Source organism: Echiichthys vipera (assembly GCF_963691815.1).
Source record: "Echiichthys vipera genome assembly, chromosome: 16".
NCBI lineage: Eukaryota > Metazoa > Chordata > Actinopteri > Perciformes > Trachinidae > Echiichthys > Echiichthys vipera.
The window spans coordinates 20,675,127-20,694,833 of NC_139841.1; the positions used below are offsets into that span (position 1 = coordinate 20,675,127).

Below are 19,707 nucleotides of genomic sequence, written 5' to 3' on the forward strand. Positions count from 1 at the left end.
AGTAGATCGAAACGGCAGAATGAATTACAATTTAGAAAGATATGATTGAGTTGTGATGTTTGCAGTGTATTGAATAATTATGAGTCCTCACTAAAAGAAAAACATTTTAAGCTGGAGTGACTTCATAATTATACCATGCAGATCAGAGTTAAATGTTAAATGTTTCCCATTTACGACGTAAATAACAGTCTTTCACAAATGACAAAAATGGAGAATAATTACATTTTAACATTTTAAATGCTGCAGTTTACTGCTGAGGGCTAGTTGTTTCCAGGTTTGGTCCTTTACTCCTCTGATCTGTTCATTTCCTGTCCATGTAGCGGTGGACGGCATTGTTAAAAACGGCAAGGAAGAAATCCACATCCTCCTTTGTGATGCACATCGGGGGTTGGACGCGGAAAGTCTGAAGTGGTGAGAAAACAGAAGACAAGAGGGGAGATTACCAGGAAAACATGCACAACCAGGTCGTGATTTATTCTGTCACATACTGAAGGCAGAGCAGGCACTTTTGAGACATTTCTGGCACATGTTAGTAGGTCGTTGAGTGTAAAGCACAAGCGTTCAGTGAACTAGAATTCCAGGAGGTACTGGAATTTATAAATGACTCATAATCGTAGTTATTTATTGTGCATCATGTATGGGAAACCGATTTTAACAGAAGAAGATGATGTTTTTGTGATCTTCAAAGTTTTCTAATGACAAGATAAGGCGTGTAGTTGTGGTGGTGACTACAGTGAATTGACTTTTAAAAACATCTGCCCCATATCCTTCTATTTAAATTGGTCGGTTTAACCAATGCAACAGAAACAACATATGTAGTATTGTATTTTCAGAAGTCTTATTCTTGAAATCCTGTTGTCTTTTTTCCTCAGAGTTGCTCTAAGACTCGTCTGTAGTGTTTATAAAGGCTGGCAAAATAAACTGACAGAGGGACAGGTGCTGTTACCTGTCCGTAGACTCCTCCTTTCCCTATCAGGACTCCCATGTCCTTTATGTCCTCAAAGATCTCACTCATTGCCTCAGGAGGCAGCGGGTCTCTGCTGGCCTGTGGATAACAGAGAAGAAGTCAAACATATTCATAAGTTAACTATATTTATGTAAATAACATTATGAACACTTTCCACATGCCTGTGTCCAAGCAACTAAACAATTTTGCAAAATGGCCTGACAGGTTACTACATTGTACATCTAACATTTCCAGGCTGATCAAAACCAAGGGGTAAAGCAGGCAGTTCACACGCAGCAGCATGAACAGTGTCAGATATTGCACATGAAGGATCAGATGGTAAGGATAGTAAACAGCAAACAGCACAGACACAGGTTACAAAATGCAAAAAACCCCAAAACAAAACAAATCAATACCTTGTCTTTGACCATTTCCACACCAATCTGCAGGCCTTTTCCACGGACATCACCGATTATCTCATACTTGTCTCTGAGTTTTGCCAGTTCTGTCATCAGATAGGTGCCCACATTAAGACTGTTCTGCTGTGTGCCATCTTCTTTGATAGTCTGTTGAGTTAAAAAAGCGAACAAAACAAAAAAAAGTATTGTTTAAATTACATTTCATCTCTTTTTGCAGTGAAGAATAATGTTTCATTAACTTATTGCCAATAGTTTAGGTCTGGTCACATCAGAAAATGGTGATGCTGGGGCTGTACTGGGGGCTAGTAGCCTAGGTGAAGAGTTGTGGGTCGTCCCTATTTCCCCCCAAAAGGGTCCTGTGCTAGAGTAAAACAATACTTGGTTTTGATCGTTTTGATCAGATTAAACTCTGTTGTGCTTATGAACACGACTGGTATAAGAAGATGAATTCTTACATCAAGCACTGATGAAGCAACAGCACAAGCCACGGGACTTCCTCCAAAGGTGTTGAAGTGGTAGGCCTTCGCAAAGGAAGCAGCAATTTCTGGAAAACGTGAATAAACAAGCTCAATCCTCCACTCACTGCTTCCTCAAAGAAGGTTTTTATGTCTTATAGTATTATCTCACCTGGTGTTGTGACAACAGCTCCTATTGGGAATCCATTACCGATGCCCTTTGCCATTGTAACCACATCAGGGATGACTTCGTAGCCTTGGAAACCCCAGAAGTGGGTTCCTGTTCGCCCAAATCCAGTCTGGACCTGTGAGACAAAACAGATGAAATGATTTACTTTTTTTTAATATTCAAATTTCATGATAATATAACTTTGTGTATCTAACCTCGTCAGCAATGCAGATCCCTCCTCTCTCTCTCACAAGTTTGTAAGCCTCCTTTAAGTAGTTTTTAGGGTACTGCACAGCTCCTCCCATTCCCTGTTCAAACAAAACCCATTATCACAGTCACATCTTATTCATCATCTTAATTAACACAACCAGACATACTCAACAAGTGAAAACAATGAACATGGACGGCATGATAACAAAGAATGCAATAAAGATCAGACTTTTTCAGGTTACGTCAACAGAATTTAATACCTGAATCGGCTCTGCAAAAAAAGCAGCGATTTGACTTGGGACACTAGTAGCAAATGTCTCTTTGAGCTGTCCAATGTACTGTTCATTTGCCATGCAATGACCTGTGGGATTAAAGAACAGTATAAATGCAGAATACTCAAAATGGGTAATACTTTACACAGCAGCTATTAAGGACTGAACATTTATTTACTAAATTGTTTGATGTCTTTCCATCTAATACAAAAGTATTGACACTGGTGGTTAGGAGAGCAGGAAGAGAGATAACGTAAGTGCTTTGAGCCATGTGTTGTGTGAACCTTGGGCACAGCTACAGTCTCTGATGGTCTGCACAGGCGAGTCCCTGCAGTGGCTTCCTCCCCACGGACCTCTGAACACATCAGGACACATGGTCTGTTTGTTTGGACAGAAACCTAGTCAGCTAGATCCCCCAGACGGCAACAGTCACACATAATTATCACAGCACAAAGAAATCAGCATAAAACTGGCAATGCGGTCACATTATTTACCATTATCTACCTATACAAGGTAAGAAAAGTCAGAACGGCTCAATCAATGCACACATATGGCGAATGCTAGTGGTGCAGCCTGTGCCATGCTCTTGTTTAACATGCTAAGCCGTTTCTGGTAACAGCTAGTGAGCTTCATTAGTGGTGGCATCAGGTGTTTGTGTTTGGATGAGGTGTAGCAGCATGGACCCAGCTCATCGTTAAAAGATGCTGGTTTTGTGAACTTTGTTTTCAAGCTCCTCTGTACCCATAAACAGGCATCTCAGTACATGTAGACAACTATAACAAGAAATCTTGAAGCTGAACTGACCGAGACCCCATTGTCACTTAATGGATCGGTAGCTTTAAGCACATGTAAACATGTTTATGTCTGCTGTAAAGCTGGGAATTTGGGGCTCTATGGGGATTGATTTGCTTTTGGAGCCAGCATCAAGTGGCCATTCAATGACACTGCGATACATCAATGTACATACATTTGTGCAGCCAATACTAGTGGCTATGGGGTATTTATACGGTGAGTTGGAGGTGAGACCCATGGTCTGTTGGGTGCCGCCGTGATAAGATCCTCTGGAGAATAAAAATGGAACATTATCAGAAACATTTTGAACATTTAAACATTTCTTAATTGTATGTGATTATAAAGCACATAAAGATAAGACTTGTACCTGAAAGTAATGATGTCAAAGTTGCCCGTGTGAAGTCGTGCCATCAACATAGCCAGGTCATTGGCTTCTGAGCCGCTGTTGGTCAGATATACCACCTGGACAGGGAAACAAAGACCAGCAGACATTTTTAACTGCAGCCTGTATATTTATCTAGGCTTCTGATCAAATCCACTGCCATCGACATTGTACCTTGAGAGGATCTGGTAAGCAGGAAGCTAGTTTCTCACAGTACTCATGGATAGTAGGATGGACGTAGATGTTTGTAGTATGCCACAGTTTCTTCAACTGCCTACTTACAGTTTCTGTCACCTTCCTGAACCCACAAATGTCAGGGTTGGGGCAACAATGAGCAGTGTTTTTTGACTTAATACTAGAATTAAACATGCTCTCACAGTATGAAAAAAGACCTTACGGGTGGCAGTGGCCCAGACCAACAGTAGCCACTCCAGCAAATAGATCCAGATACCGCGTCCCGTCCACATCCCACAGCCACTGCATGTGTCCCTGGTGGACGAACACTGGTTTCTTATAGTAGGTAATCTTCATGGTCACAGGGTTGCAGTTCTGCCTGCGGATCTCCATCATCCGCTCTTTGGACATACCCTGGACAGAGACAAATACACAGGCAAAGAGTTACAGTATAGGAAGATAGATCTTTTTAGTACTAGGTACAGACCTTCAAAAGATACGGTTTGTACACGTGTTTGGTTACGAGTGAAATGTCTCAAAATTGCCATGAAATTTAGTAAAGACTTTCTAAATCCACAGAAAATGAATCCTGATTATTTAGTTGATCCCCTGACTTTTCTTGTATTGCCACTAGCAGGTCAAAGTTTTCTCTTAAATTTCCTTTGTCATTTTAAATTTGGCAGCGAAAGCAATTCATTTCATGTGCGAAAAGTAGTCAAATATAAAATTTGGTACAAAGGATGGTGTAATAGTACAAACTGATCTCTTGAATAAACCGCATTAATTGTCTTATAGTATGTTTCATAGTCTCATTAGGGACGTAGGTAGCTAACTAAGAGAGCTTTTGTGACCATGCTTGTGACTGACTCATGCTAGTGTGTCCTTGGCTAGTTAGCATGTTAGCTGTTAGCTTGTCAGCCATAGCAGTTAATCAAGTTGCCCTGCCTGTACTCCCTGGTTGAGACTCATATTTTGACTTGAATAATTGTTCATTTAGTTAGCTTTAACCCTGTTGAAATTTCACTTTTGGGCAGCTGCATGCCCTTTAAAGAATGTAAAATTATTCACTAACCTTGTAAAATATTTAGAAAGTATTTGAGAAAAGAATAGAATAGAAATACTTTGTCGATCCCAAGCTGGGAAATTGCAGTTTGTTTCAAAACGGGCCATGACTGGTTGCAGTCTTTTTCTTCTTCTCCTTATTTATCTTTGAATTTCTACCTTTTACAGCCACCAGCAGTGCATATGCATTATACCACCCTCTGCAGTCAGAAGCTTTTATGTACATGACATGACACATTGCTCTTCAGCACTACTGGTGGTCAAAAGCTCCACAGGGAACCTCTTATTACTGTAGTGTGTGTACTGTGCTATTGCTGATTATTCCAATGACTCTAGTTAAAGTAAAGGCAATGTCACATGCAGCACCTGCCAGGTAAAGTTGCATTTATAGTGCACCACCTTTGTATGACATAACATTTTAACGTTTAAAAAAAAAAAACATAACAGAAAACAGAGTCCAACAGTGCAAAATAGACAGTAGACAACACTCTTACTTTGTATTCTCCTGGTTTGAAAGTGCATGAGGGCATCTCTGGGAGGTCTGCAGGACGAGATTTGGTGGCTGATTTCTGACATACTGCACCTGTGAGATGGTTTTGATTGAAGTTTAGAAAGATACAAAGGAGATAGTCATGAGCTTATTAAAGCCTGACAGCTCTGTGACATTTGTTTTTGTGACTGTCGTTTTGTCCAGTTGATTTGTAGAATTTTGATACTGAAATATCTGGTCAATATTTAAACCTATCAAAATCGGGTTGATGGTTTAACCACATTAACTTCGCATTCTGCAACACAGGAAGAACTACACTTCCTATTTTTCCAGCCTACCCATGGTTGGAAAATGTCAGTTGAAACTGAACAAATACATTTTTTCTATTTTTAAATAAAATGTTATGATGTTATCCCCTGAGCTGTGGTTCAAGAGGTAATAATAATAATAACTTTATTTATATAGCCCCTTTAAAAAAAACAACAAGTTTATCAGCAAGATAAACCATAGGACGTGTATCAGTATCCACAAGCGTAAGTCTGCACCGATCTGATACCACATAATTTAGACCAGACCTGTCAAACTGGATAATAGAAAACTAAAGTTCTGTGTTGTTAATTCTCTGTATGCATGTATGATAAAAATAATTTCACATCCATAATAACAAAATAAATAAATAATACATATATATATATATATATATATATATATATATATATATATATATATACTTTTTAACGCATGGGTATCTGATTGGAACTCGATATACAAGTTCAGGTATCGGAATGGGTATCAGGAAGGAAAAAATGGAACATCTCTAATTAAAATTACTGTATTTTATTGCATTGTGTGTCGGATTTTAGCTTTGAAAAGTTCTCTACTTAATTTTATGCAGTTGCCTAAAATCTTAACTCACCACAACAATTTTTATTTGCATAATGTGAAATATTATCTAGTTTGTCCTGAGATAACTTTTGTTATGATTTGGCACTATAAATAAAATTGAATTGAATTCAATTTAATTGAATTGAAAAAGAATTATCTGAATGGCAGTGAGTTGATTACCTAGTATGGTGCACCAATCTCTACTGCAGCCTAAGATACCACTGTTTAACCAATGTTTATCTCTGATTCCTGAGTTTTGCACACACAGATGATCTTGTCCTACAATTATATTAGTTCATTAATTCATGAGCTAACAAGCTGATATGATTTACCAGAAAAAAAAATCATTGTCACCTGATATTCTCAGTTTTGGACAAACTTAATGGCTACATAAAACACCTCCTATACAGGCTGTGTAATCAGCAGCAACAGGTCTTGATCAGCAAATGATGTTTCTGTTCATCGCTGTGGTAACTCACCACTTCCCAGATGGAGTTTGGCCAAACCAGGTGAACAGCAGGACTGTCCTGTTAAAGCTGCACCACGGCCACTCAGAGAGGAAACCACTTTATACATGTTGAGCAGGTGCAGAGGGCTCACACAACTGTCCTACTCCCTTCACTGTCTGACACTCAGCAGCAGACTTACTTCTTTTTCTAAAAGGTCTCAGAGATGGGTGGACAGTGCTTAGCCAATGGTACCCTGATCCCACCAGACTGCAGTGTTTTCCCTGCAGACGTCACATAGAAATATATAACCATTGACAGGTCACTAGATGTCCACTACATGCTCACTGATGAGTTTAGAAAGAAGGCTGGGTGGTGCCGGTTCTTTCCTGCTGACGCTGACCTAGTGTTGCTTTCGTCAACGAAATTGATGACGAAATATTGTCTTTATCACGTGACGAAAACTAGACGTGACGAAACGAAAATGCTGGGCATGTGAGGACGACTAAGACGAAATATATAATGCAATTTCTTTAAGGAATAAAAGGGAGAAGAAATGTCTCTTCAATTTCGTCGACGAAAACGAGACGAAATAACGTCGTTTCGTCTCGTTTAGTCACGTTATTATTATATTATATTATTATTATTTTGTAGTTTTCTCCCAGTCTCGCGTAAGGGCGACGTCACTTCCTCTATCCCCACACGCGCATTATTTGGATTCTGGGCATTAACGTTAAAGTTAGGGTTAGCGACAACTGTGTGTGTGTGTGTGTGTGTGTGTGTGTGTGTGTGTGTGTGTGTGTGTGTGTGTGTGTGTGTGTGTGTGTGTGTGTGTGTGTGTGTGTGTGTGTGTGTGTGTGTGTGTGTGTGTGTGTGTGTGTGTGTGTGTGTGTGTGTGTGTGTGTGTGTGTGTGTGTGTGTGTGTGTGTGTGTGTGTGTGTGTGTGTGTGTGTGTGTGTGTGTGTGTGTGTGTGTGTGTGTGTGTCGGTTTCACTCCGCGCAAATCCTTCTATGTAAAATGCTAGGGCATCATTTCTTCTTAGACAAATATGTTTTTGCAAACACCAACATAAGTGTGTGTGTATTTGTTTGTGAGTGTGTGTTTGGTTCCTACCTGACTGACTCACTCTATAAGTGCACTAAACTTCCCCTTGTTGGCCAAATACATTCACTAGTTTTGTATTTCACAGAGCAAATCACACTGAACTGAATTTAGCATCAACATAAATTGGATTACTTCTTCTAGACCTGTACATGCTGTAAACTAAAGATATGTGCATGGGTTTGGTTAAAAGAAAATGTTGGTTTCGTTAATACTACTAGCTACTTTTATTATATTGATTAAATATAATTGCATTACTAAAAAGAGACTCATATACAATTAGCTAAAACTAGACTAAAAGTAAAACAGGCCGCCAAAAACAACACTATGCTAACCTTACTCTGAGGTCAGTGGGAGATGTGCATCAAGTTCGACTGTACTTTTTATGTCCTACCCGTTTTCCCTGTGCTTTGACGACCAGAGCAGCAGGTCCTCAGAGCATCTGGCTGCACCCGAGGAGTGGGAGAAGCCATGTGTCTAAAAGGCCTGCTGTCCGAGGTCACTGTCTCTCATGGTCTCCACAACGCCTTTGTTTATTTTAAAAATGCTCAGATAACCAGACCCCACTCACTCCTCCTGCATCTCCATAACATTTAGTAAACTCAAACTCCAAATTTGTTTGTGGACTCGTTTTTTGTTATTTATACGGTTGATGTTCACACCAATTGCAGTTTCTTTAGGAAAAAAAATCATATTTTGACAATGCCAAACTCCAAATGGTCTGAATATATATAATTTGAGTAGCATTGAATTTGATGTTACGATGCTAGGGTTATCCAAACAGTGATAGAAAGCTCTATATTTTGTATTAGGAAAGAATGGAAATCAACTGCCCTTTGTTTAAGGTGAGACTTGAGTTACAGCCAGATGATGGAAGCCATGGCCAACTCTGTTTAATCCCACATTGTTTTGATCCGGTTGCCCTCATTTGTCTCCAAAAAAAAGGATAGAAGCATATAAGTATGCTTGAACCAAAGACAGATCACTGCAAAGACAAAAAAGACCACTTCCCCTTTTCAAGAATTGAGTCCTAAAACGCTCTAGCTGGAGCGCCATGTTATATTGTCTCCGGTAATTGTTGTATGCACTTTGGGTTAAGTACAGCACATTTAAGTGTCTTCAATGGAGCATTGCAGACATCAGTCAGTCTTGTATTTGGACCATGTTTTGTGTAACAGCATTGAAAGCATTTAGAAGAAGTACTCTTTTAACTGAATAAACTAAAAATAAAGAATTAAGAGTGTTAAGCAGGTAAGCATCTGATCAAATGTGGTGTGTAGTTGCTGCTGAAGGAGTCTCTTATCATAGAATATTTATTGCCGGATTTTCACACATAGAAAGGACAAAATACCTTGAAACACAGGTTAGGTCATCCCAGGACAGTGTTCAAAGACAAAAACTCAATAAGCCATTACTGAGGCACTGCAAAGCATTACGCAACACTATGGAGCTGACCTGCTTTTGATACAGAACCAAGCGAAGTGGATAATCTTAGAAGATTACAGGATTAAAAAGATGACTTTAACCACAGTCCTTTTCGGCTTTCGCACCTGAAACAGGTAGAAACTATGAAATTAATACCTGCAGGGGGCAGGTATGTTATAGTACAACTGGCTGTTTCTCAAAATCAAATATTTATTATCATTACATTTACATCCATATTTAGCAATAAAGCATGTGTTCAGAAATTACAATTATAAAACATTACATCCAAGCATGATTCAGCAGATCCAAAAAAAGCTAATCCACTTCAAGTTAGATATTAGAAATGCACTGTCAGGTGAATTAAGTCTTCAAATTACAACATAGTTTTAAAAAAGTTCCCTTTTATAATTGCTTTGCTAAAGCAATAACAGAGTTGGTCTTCCTCAGAAGGTCAAAATGATTGATACTGACATTACTGATACTAACATTTTGAACATTATAAAGGATGTACAAAATGCAGTCTAGTGGTTTCCAAGTTTGGTCCTTGGCATTGAGCACTCCAGCTGACCCTTATCTGACTTTCATCTTCTTTCCATGTAGTTGTGGATGGACTTGTTAAAAACTGCCAGGAAGAAATCGGCATCTTCCATTGTGATGCACATCGGTGGTTTGATGCGGAAGGTCTTAAGTAGTGAGAAAAACAGAAACAAGAGGGGAGATTATGGAGCGCCAGAGATTACCGGGAAAACATGTAACCAGGTCAGATTCTTTATTTTCTGTGTTACATAGTAAAAGCAGGGCAGATAATTCAGACACCAATATTCATAATATGAATCCATATTATATATATATATATATATGTCCCTTCTTGGGAAGGGCACTGCACAGCTCAGGCTATGAATCGCTAAATCTTCTATACCGATATAGGTCATTTAATAGCTCATGACAATAAATGTCATGATCTAGCATTGAAATTCAGTAATTAAAAAGTCTATACGAAATAACAACATGGTAAAGCCTTTTTATATACTCCTGTGTGATTTTAAATATTACAAATTAAAAGTATTTTCTTAAGAACTTCAATGCAAATTGAACATAACATTTTAAAGTGAAGTTATAGAGGAAAAAGTTTTTTTTTTAAGAGCAATCCTTTAACAATATTCCGTCAAAATATTTCACACCAGATTTCCTGAGAAATTTGAGTTAATATATGTTCATTATCAATTTAGACAACACAATTGTGTATCATGATATATGATTTCATCACGATACAATTCCTCTGAAAGACGATTAATTATCACATTGAATTATCACCCAGCCCTTAATGCTGTGACGTGTGGCACGGGTTCATGCTACATACTTCAAATCAAATTGTCAGAGTGAATAATTTTGTCAAACCACTGCCAAAAGCACCATTTGTCTTTGTTGATGCAGGGTGAAAAGCCCCATTTAAAATCTAACTTGATTGACTTTTTTTTAACAAAACAAACAGCTTGGTGTTGTAGTTGCCAGCTGTGTTTATACCACAAAGCAACATATCAACTGGGAGAGGGACAGAGGGTGAGTGCTGTTACCTGTCCGTAGACTCCTCCTTTCCCTATCAGGACTCCCATGTCCTTTAGGTCCTCGAAGATCTCACCTATTGCCTCAGGAGGCAGCGGGGCTCTGCTGGCCTGTGACAGAGAGGGGCGAAAGGATGAATCTGTTACAGTAACTTGTTTGACGGTGTTTGTACTTTACTATTTCCATTTTATGCTACTTTATACTCCTACCCCACTTAATCGCAACCTCAACAACATTTCTTTCATAACTTTACAAATTCAGGTTATAATACAAAAAAATAAATCAACTCATACATTATGATATAAGCTCCTGTTGCAACTGTGAGCCAGAAGTGCAGCTCAAAAAGTGAGAAAAAAAACATTCTGAGTAGCCTTAGTTATTAATAACTTCAATAAACTTGTGCAATAGTCCAATGTCTCTTTCCCTCTATCTTTTCTCTCTCTCAGGCACACACACACACACACACACACACACACACACACACTCACACACACACACACACACACACACACACACACACACATACACACACACACACACACACACACACACACACACACACACACACACACACACACACACACACACACACACACACACACACACACACACACACACGCAGGTGTGGGTGCCACGGTGCTGCAGTCCTCACTGTCCTTCTCTCAACTGAGAATTGTGCGACCAAAAATCTGTAGGCTTAGGAACCAGAGGGTCGCGTCCCACATGCGGACACACTCCAAGTATGGAGGTGGACTGGTAGCTGGAGAGCTGTCAGTTCACCTCCTGGGCACTGCAGAGCTTCCTTTGAGCAAGGCACCTAACTGCTCAGAGCACATTACCATGGGCAGCTCCCTTGGTCTGAGACTTTCTTATGCATTTATTTATTATGCGTGTGTGTGTGTATGTGTGTGTGTAACCAGGAACACTGGTCAAAATGAAATCCCCGACACAGCAGGATTTTTCCCAAACAGTGTTGCAGTTGCTTGAAAATTACTGAGTTGTTTTAAAAAACAGAATCAACAAATCTGAACATTATACATTTAAAATTATCTTCCGGTATCAACAGATTCAAAATAAACAATCAAAATAATATGTCCGAGCTTCAGTCAGTAGTATGTGTAATGCAGCTGAGATTGTTCCCTTCACAATTACAGATGCCCACTGCTGCTCCGGCTAATGGTTAACTGGGGCACTGCTGAACCATGCCCCCAGGAGACAGAGAGAGAGAGAGAGAAACACACACACACACACACACACACACACACACACGTTGTTCAAGCATGTGAGGAGAGGTGCATGTCACTTTTGTTCCGAACTCAATACCTTGTCTTTGACCATTTCCAAACCGATCATCAGGCCTTTTCCACGGACATCACCGATTATCTCATACTTGTCTCTGAGTTTTGCCAGTTCTGTCATCAGATAGGTGCCCACATTAAGACTGTTCTGCTGTGTGCCATCTTCTTTGATAGTCTGTTGAGTTAAAAAACCATTAGTCGTGTTTGAGTTGTAATTCACTGAGCTTCTAGGATTTTAAAGATCAAGTTTTCAGATGTGGCTACAATAATAACACATAGATATACACTGAAAAAAAAAAATTTATGTACGAAGAAAAGATGAATTCTTACATCAAGCACTGATGAAGCAACAGCACAAGCCACAGGATTTCCTCCAAACGTGTTGAAGTGAACCCCCTTGGCAAATGAAGCAGCAATTTCTGGGAAACACATGAATAAATGAGCTCACACCAGTGTCCACTAACTGCTGCCTAAAATTACAATGTTGTTCAAGCTCTCAACTCACAAAATAAATCTGTATGATTCATCTATATCTGAGTTATCTTATCTCTTCCCATGCATCTTGACAATGTAATAGTAGACAAGAGGAAGAATAATACACCATATGCACTCCCTTATAACTGCATTTAATATTTTATGAATGCACGAGCAGATTTTCAAACAATGCTTTTATGTCTTAGAGCATTAATTCATTTTCAATTCAATAATCATCAATATTAGCTCACCCGCTGTTGTAACAACAGCTCCCATTGGGAATCCATTACCAATACCCTTCGCCATTGTAACCATATCAGGAATGACGTCATGACCTTGGAAACCCCAAAAGTGGCTTCCTGTTCGCCCAAATCCAGTCTGGACCTGCCAGGTGCAAAATAGATAGTTCAGGTTATCTACAGTTTTTTTTTTCAGAAGGGTTAAAGAGATGGGAACTTGGGGCGGCCGGTGGCACAGTGGTTAGAGCAGTCGCCCCATGTAAAGAGGCTGAAGGTCCTCGAAGCAGCAGCCGTGGGTTTGACTGCAACCTGCGGCCCTTTACTGCATGTCTCCCCCTCTATCATCTCATTTTATGTCTGTCTTATATAATAAAGGCTTGAAAAACTGCCAAAAAAAAGAATCTTATAAAAAAGGAAACAAAAACGGATGGGAACCAAATGTATACCCCATGGCAGTCCATTTGTGGTTAACTTTATGGACAGATGTTATGGTGTTTGCTTGTATATTCCTCTTGAGAATAATATACTAACTGTCATGTAACTGTTAGCCTCATGTGCAGAATCTTTTATGCAAGATCAGTAAATCTGTATGAGGATAAGTTAGAAGCAGACTCAACCTTGTTTCCAGCAGCAACAGTCTGTCTGTTTTTAGCAAAAACAGCTCTATAAACTCACTGTATATTTCCTGCCCAGCACCAAACTGCATACAGGTGACGTTAGCAGCTAGCTGATGAACATAGTGGAACATTCATTTAGCAGCAAAAGAGTCAAATATTTTCTCTCAGGGGAGCAAAACAGAGCTATAAGTAGTGTGAATATTGAACAAATTAATAATATTGTTTGTATGGATCAAACATGTTTTAAATTGAAAAAAGAAAAACATCTTAAATAATTAAAACATATAAAATGTGTTTAACCTCATCAGCAATGCAGATCCCTCCTCTCTCTCTCACAAGTTTATAAGCCTCCTTCAGATAGTTTTTAGGGTACTGCACAGCTCCTCCGACTCCCTGGACACATCAAACACATTCACATCCCACAGTCCCATCGTAATTAACACAAGCACTCGTGACACTGAGCATGAGGACACAATGAACATGGGTGGTATACTATCAAATAACTTTGATGTCAGCTGGATTTACTCAATACATTCATAATTTACTTGATAATATATTACTTTAAAGACATGCAGTCCATAATGCAAATATTCAATGTAGCAAAAGCAACAGATCAGACATACAAAATCATTTACGACATGTTGACTCCATTTCTTGTTTATAATACTCCAACACAGAATTTAGTACCTGAATCGGCTCTGCAAAGAAAGCAGCAATTTGACTTGGGACACTAGTAGCAAATGTCTCTTTGAGCTGTCCAATGTACTGTTCATTTGCCATGCAATGACCTGTGGGATTAAAGAAAGTAAAGTAATTTCTTTTAGACAGATAAAAAGTAATTTGCATCAGTATGCAAATGGAAAAATTCCAAAAATAAGGCTCATCTTTATACAAAAGCTAGAGGATTGATAACATTCCCATTCTAGACTACTGTATAGTACAATGTCACAGTTAATTAATGAATGGAAGTAAAAGATTACCAAAAATCAGTCACAGTGTAAAGACCTTAATACGTAACTAATACAAAACATCTTTTTTTGTTGTTGTTGAGATATTTGACTCTATGTCTGGGGTTATGAACATTATTGTAATTATAGTGTATTTTGTGTATAGCGATATGGCTATTTAGTTTCCCCAAAATACATTTTTTCCAAATTACCCACCACAAAAACAGGTGTATATTTATTTTAACGCAGAGCAGCAATGTTGTTATTGACTGATATTGATATATCAAAGCAGAATAACGGTTATTTGTTTAGTGTTAACAGTCTTGTAGATATGCTAACATACTAAGCATTTCCAGGAAGGCTCTCTAGCTGAGATACAGGACACTACATAGCTATAATTTCTGAAAAAAAGGTAAAAGAGGTAAATGATCAACCGTAGAAGACTTTGAACTGGATACAGGAAATTCAACACCACCTGTTTCACTACTTTTAGGCAGATTTTATGGAAAGAAATACATTTTGTGAATTGCAACTCTACACAAATTAAATAAAATAAACATCCCTTGACGCTGTCACAGAGATATGTACTGAAATAAAAAAATACCTGGCAAATACTTGTTTTTTCACCTTGGATAGTGAAAAATCAACCTCAAAAGGCACACAACCTCTGGAATTAATCATTGTTTATCACTGTGCATGAACACAACAACACATTAAAAGACAGTAAGGTTAATGTTTTGTTGGAATATTGCAAAACGGATCAAAATGCCTAATCTCGGTTGTGCTTTTTCCTGTTTATGAGCAGTGTTGAGCCATGTGTTGTGTGAACCTTGGGCACAGCTACAGTCCCTGATGGTCTGCACAGGAGAGTCCCTGCAGTGGCTTCCTCCCCACGGACCTCTGAACACATCAGGACACATGGTCTGTTTGTTTGGACAGAAACCTAGTCAGCTAGATCACCCTGACGGCAACAGTCACACATAATGAATGCAGCATGAAAACATCATGGCAGTGGGAAAGCTGCCACCGCATCATTATCATAGATTATATACAAAACAGAAGGGAAGCTGTTTAATTCGAAAACACTGTGAAATGAAATGAGTTCAGACAATGACCAGAATATAAACAATAAGAGGCAGTGAGAACATAAAAGATGTTTGGATTGACCACTAATTAACTCAAACACATTTCAAGCTTAGAAATGTATTGTTTGGACCATCTGCTTGGAACTGCAGGTATTTTTTATGCAGATGCTGCCTGAGCATTGTGTGTGTGTGCGTGTGTGTGCGTGTGTGTGCGTGTGTGTTTGCCCTAATTGAGAACATTTAATTTCACACACTTTTTAGCATAACACAGCTTCCCCTCTGTCTTCTGTGACATCTTTATTATCTTTTCTTTTTATATCTCCATATTATATATTCACCTTCATTAGAATAGAAATTATAATGTGCATCATCAGTTGCATGTTTCTGAACTGTAATATATGCATACATACATTTGTGCAGCCTAAACCATTGGCAACGGGGTATTTATATGCTGCGTTGGAAGTAAGACCCATGGTCTGCGGGCTGCCACCATGGTATGATCCTCTGGAAGAGAAAAATCACATTTAGGATATTTAGGTTACAGAGAGCTTATGATTCAAACACACATATTCACAGAGAATATTTTTTTAGATCCCTGAGTTGGAGCCGGAATCATCCACTTTGTATTTTGTCATTTACTCAAATTGTGTGAATGAAACTTGAATTAATAGGGGAAATTACAACTAAGTGCAAAACTAATAAGATCTATTACACTTTTTTTGACTGTATTTAGTCTTTAGCCTTATAGAAGGCAAGTTACTAGCTACACAAAATCATTTTTAAAGCATTACTATTAGATTAACACAAAACACTTTTTTATAAAATCATAGAAGACATAAGGATGTCTCGCTCTATTGATATCTTATTTAAAAAAAGACTTGTACCTGAAAGTAATGATGTCAAAGTTGCCCGTGTGAAGTCGAGCCATCAACATAGCCAGGTCATTGGCTTCTGAGCCGCTGTTGGTCAGATATACCACCTGGACAGGGAAACAGACCAGCATTTAAATTACAGTCTACATGTTTATTCAGGCTGCTGCGGTCAGCTAAACAGAAGAAAAAAAATCCATCATGATACCTTAAGAGGGTCTGGGAAGAAGGAAGCTAGTTTCTCACAGTACTCATGGAGAGGAGGATAGACGTAGATGTTCGTAGTATGCCACAGTTTCTTCAACTGCTGCACTGCAGCTGCTGTTACTTTCCTGTACCCACAGGTCAGGAATCAGATATAAGAACATGTACAAATAACATTATAAACCGTACATCATTAAACCTACAATCACTGGAATAAAGGACTAAGAAAAAAGACCTTACGGATGGCAGTGGCCCACACTGACAGTAGCCACTCCAGCAAATAGATCCAGATATCGCTTCCCGTCCACATCCCACAGCCACTGCATGTGTCCCTGGTGGACGAACACTGGTTTCTTATAGGAGGTAACCTTCATGATCATGGGGTTGCAATTCTGTCTGCGGATCTCCATCATCCGCTCTTTGGACATACCCTGGACAGAGACAAATGCACAAGGCAGGAGTTACAGTCAGTGTCATCACAAGCATGTTTAAGGTGTATGCCTGGAGGATATTGTGCTTACCGTGTATTCCTCTGGTTTGAAATTGCATTGGGGCATATCTGGGATGTCTGTGGAAGGGTGTTTGAAGGATGATTTCTGACATAATGCACCTGTGAAATAATTGCGATTGAAGTTTAGACAGAGAGGTAAAAGACAGATTTATTCTTTGAGGAACTCCAGGAGCTGAATGCATTCCTTGGATGAGGCTAATCAAAGCTTTAACTGTGACATTTTGTGTCACATTGGGGAGTCAGTGACATTTTACCCAGAGGTGTTTCAACTCTTATCTCTCTTTCGCCTTATGATCCACATTCAAGCCATTTTAATAAGTGTTGATGCTGTTATTGTTTTGTTTCTTACAACATTCAGACATTCAGTGTTTAATTAGTATAAAACCTGGGTGACACTAACCACATTAAGTTCCCTTTAGACATCACATTGTGCAACACAGGATAAAATCCCGCCTGTATACTCTTGGGTCTCTCGTTGTAAAATGTAAGATAGAATGTCAGTTTTACGTAACTAAAATGAATGCAGTCTATTATAACATTCCTGCTGTAAATCCTACCTTGTATCAACTGTTTTGGAGAGGTTTTAAATCAACTGTATGGGGTTTGTGGTTCTGTTCAACTGTATTGCATTAACCTTAAACTGACAGGTGTTTCTGATATAGATGGAAAAAGGATACCTCACACACAGATTTACCACTCTGACGTAAATTCTACAAAAACGGAACATTATAAACTTCATTGAGGTCGGATTTATTGCAGAACCGTTGTATGACACAGCATTAAGTTAGTTTTACCCTCCTGTTACCTTCACATTGTACTAACAATGTTTATCCCTGGGGTTAATTTGACCCCAGCAATTTAAACATCCAGAAAATGATCTAGTCAAAGTTTTTACTCAAGTTTTTATGTCAGGTACTCTATGTGTATTTGTTGACTGCCTAAATAGCGTTTTAAATTAAACACAGCACCGCAAACACCTTCTTATACATGTATTTGGAAATATACAGGAAAATAACCCAAATATCTTACTAATTTACCTTAAATTGGATTGAAGGATATTCGTGTGTGTTTTAAAGTAAGTATATTATTAGTCAGTACAATTTTGTGTTATTTATCATATTTGGAATGAAAGCAATTTCCATTATCAAGGACAGTAGCATGTATTTCTGAATATTTTTATTGGAAATTAGATAATAATAATAATGATTATATCGTCCAAATTATCAACTTGACCCAAAGGAACACCAGTGCGACAAGTTTGTGTACACGACAGTGAAAAAATATAATCATGTTCATATTTTAGGTTTTCCCAGTTGTCCCCGTTAAATTAGGAAAAGTCATTTAATATAAAGCAAAAACAAATTGTGTTAAGCATGTAGTTAGAGATGTTAAACATTGAGTGGGGTCTAATTGACCCTAAGGATAACAGGAGGGTTAAGCAAGGTGAAACGTTTCTTGAGTTAACGTTTTTTTTTCTTTTACTTTATTTGCATATTATCTCAAATATTCAAAAATAGTATGTATAATGTATACAAAGGCAACCAATTCTCCTTTCAATAAACAATACAATTTTAAACTTAAGTTCAAAGTTAATAAACAAGCAACGGAGTGACGTCACGTTAACGGTTGAGGACTGTTATTCGTGTTAATTTGGGCTAAAACTGAGCAAAACTCACCACTCGGGGTTCGTTATTTTGTTGAAGTTATTCGCGTATTATTATCTAACACTTTTATAACAACTGTACCACTTCTACATTACCTCACACTGAAGGCGTTAACAGACCATAACCGACTAACTTTAACTCTGGATTTTGTTCGTCTCCATGGTAACTCACCACTTGCCAAGTGGAATTTGACCGAACCGGGCCGAGAGCAGGACTGTCCTGTTAAAACTGCACAGCGGCCACTTAGGAAGGAAACAACTTTATACATGTTGAGCAGGTACAGAGTGCACACCGGTGCACAGCTCTCCTACTCTGCACTGCCTTCACTGTCTGACACTCAGCAGACTTTGGGCTTTGGTGCCTCGAGCAGAACACTTTTGTGAGTCTGAGGTGGGCTGTCAGCGACCAATCAACGACCCCGGATTACACCCGAGTGGCCCTCTGCAACGTCACAGGATGCGTGCGCAGGTACACACAGTTAGTGAGCAAAGTACAAGGAAAATGTACAACTATGTACCATGGACAGTATGAACAGTATCCGTATCACATCCATTCAAAATCCAATTGTGATTCCCTGCAAAATTGAATTTCGTAAGTTATTATTAAGAAAAGAATGAATGAATAACAACTGATATACTACAAGATTTTCTCAAGGAAGGATTTTTTTGTATTTATTTATTTATACAATATTTATTGTTTGTTTGTTTATTTCTACTCCTTTTTTCTTATTATATATATAGTACTTCCCTTATGTGTAAATCATCATAATATAAGATTGTAATGTTCATTGCAAGGAAAAATGACTACATATATATATATATATATACACATATATATACATATATATATATATATATACACATATATATATATATATATATATATATATATAGTTTATCTATCTAGATAGATATACCGTATATATATGTGTTTAAAAAGTATGATGTTGAATTTTTGTAAACAAAGTTCAAAAACATGAACGTTTCAATTAAAGACAGTTTAAATCA

At 38.3% G+C, this 19,707-nt stretch overlaps 2 protein-coding genes across 2 annotated transcripts; both read right to left on the reverse strand.

The window, feature by feature from the left end:
* Positions 1-301: 301 nt before the first annotated feature.
* On the reverse strand, positions 302-6,832 carry LOC310958983 (alanine--glyoxylate aminotransferase 2, mitochondrial-like; the record flags this gene model as incomplete). Its single annotated transcript, XM_083930146.1, has 14 exons — positions 302-403; positions 947-1,045; positions 1,363-1,512; positions 1,821-1,909; positions 1,993-2,125; positions 2,205-2,297; positions 2,460-2,560; positions 2,756-2,849; positions 3,439-3,532; positions 3,631-3,725; positions 3,820-3,943; positions 4,043-4,233; positions 5,376-5,464; positions 6,736-6,832. 14 exons carry the CDS (start codon positions 6,830-6,832, stop codon positions 302-304), a joined length of 1,551 nt encoding a protein of 516 aa, XP_083786272.1.
* A 2,978-nt stretch (positions 6,833-9,810) lies between these two features.
* Positions 9,811-18,968, reverse strand: LOC310958885 (alanine--glyoxylate aminotransferase 2, mitochondrial-like; the record flags this gene model as incomplete). Its single annotated transcript, XM_083930035.1, has 14 exons — positions 9,811-9,912; positions 10,804-10,902; positions 12,116-12,265; positions 12,421-12,509; positions 12,816-12,948; positions 13,721-13,813; positions 14,108-14,208; positions 15,197-15,290; positions 15,863-15,956; positions 16,337-16,431; positions 16,530-16,653; positions 16,766-16,956; positions 17,047-17,135; positions 18,872-18,968. 14 exons carry the CDS (start codon positions 18,966-18,968, stop codon positions 9,811-9,813), a joined length of 1,551 nt encoding a protein of 516 aa, XP_083786161.1.
* Between the last annotated feature and the right edge of the window lie 739 nt (positions 18,969-19,707).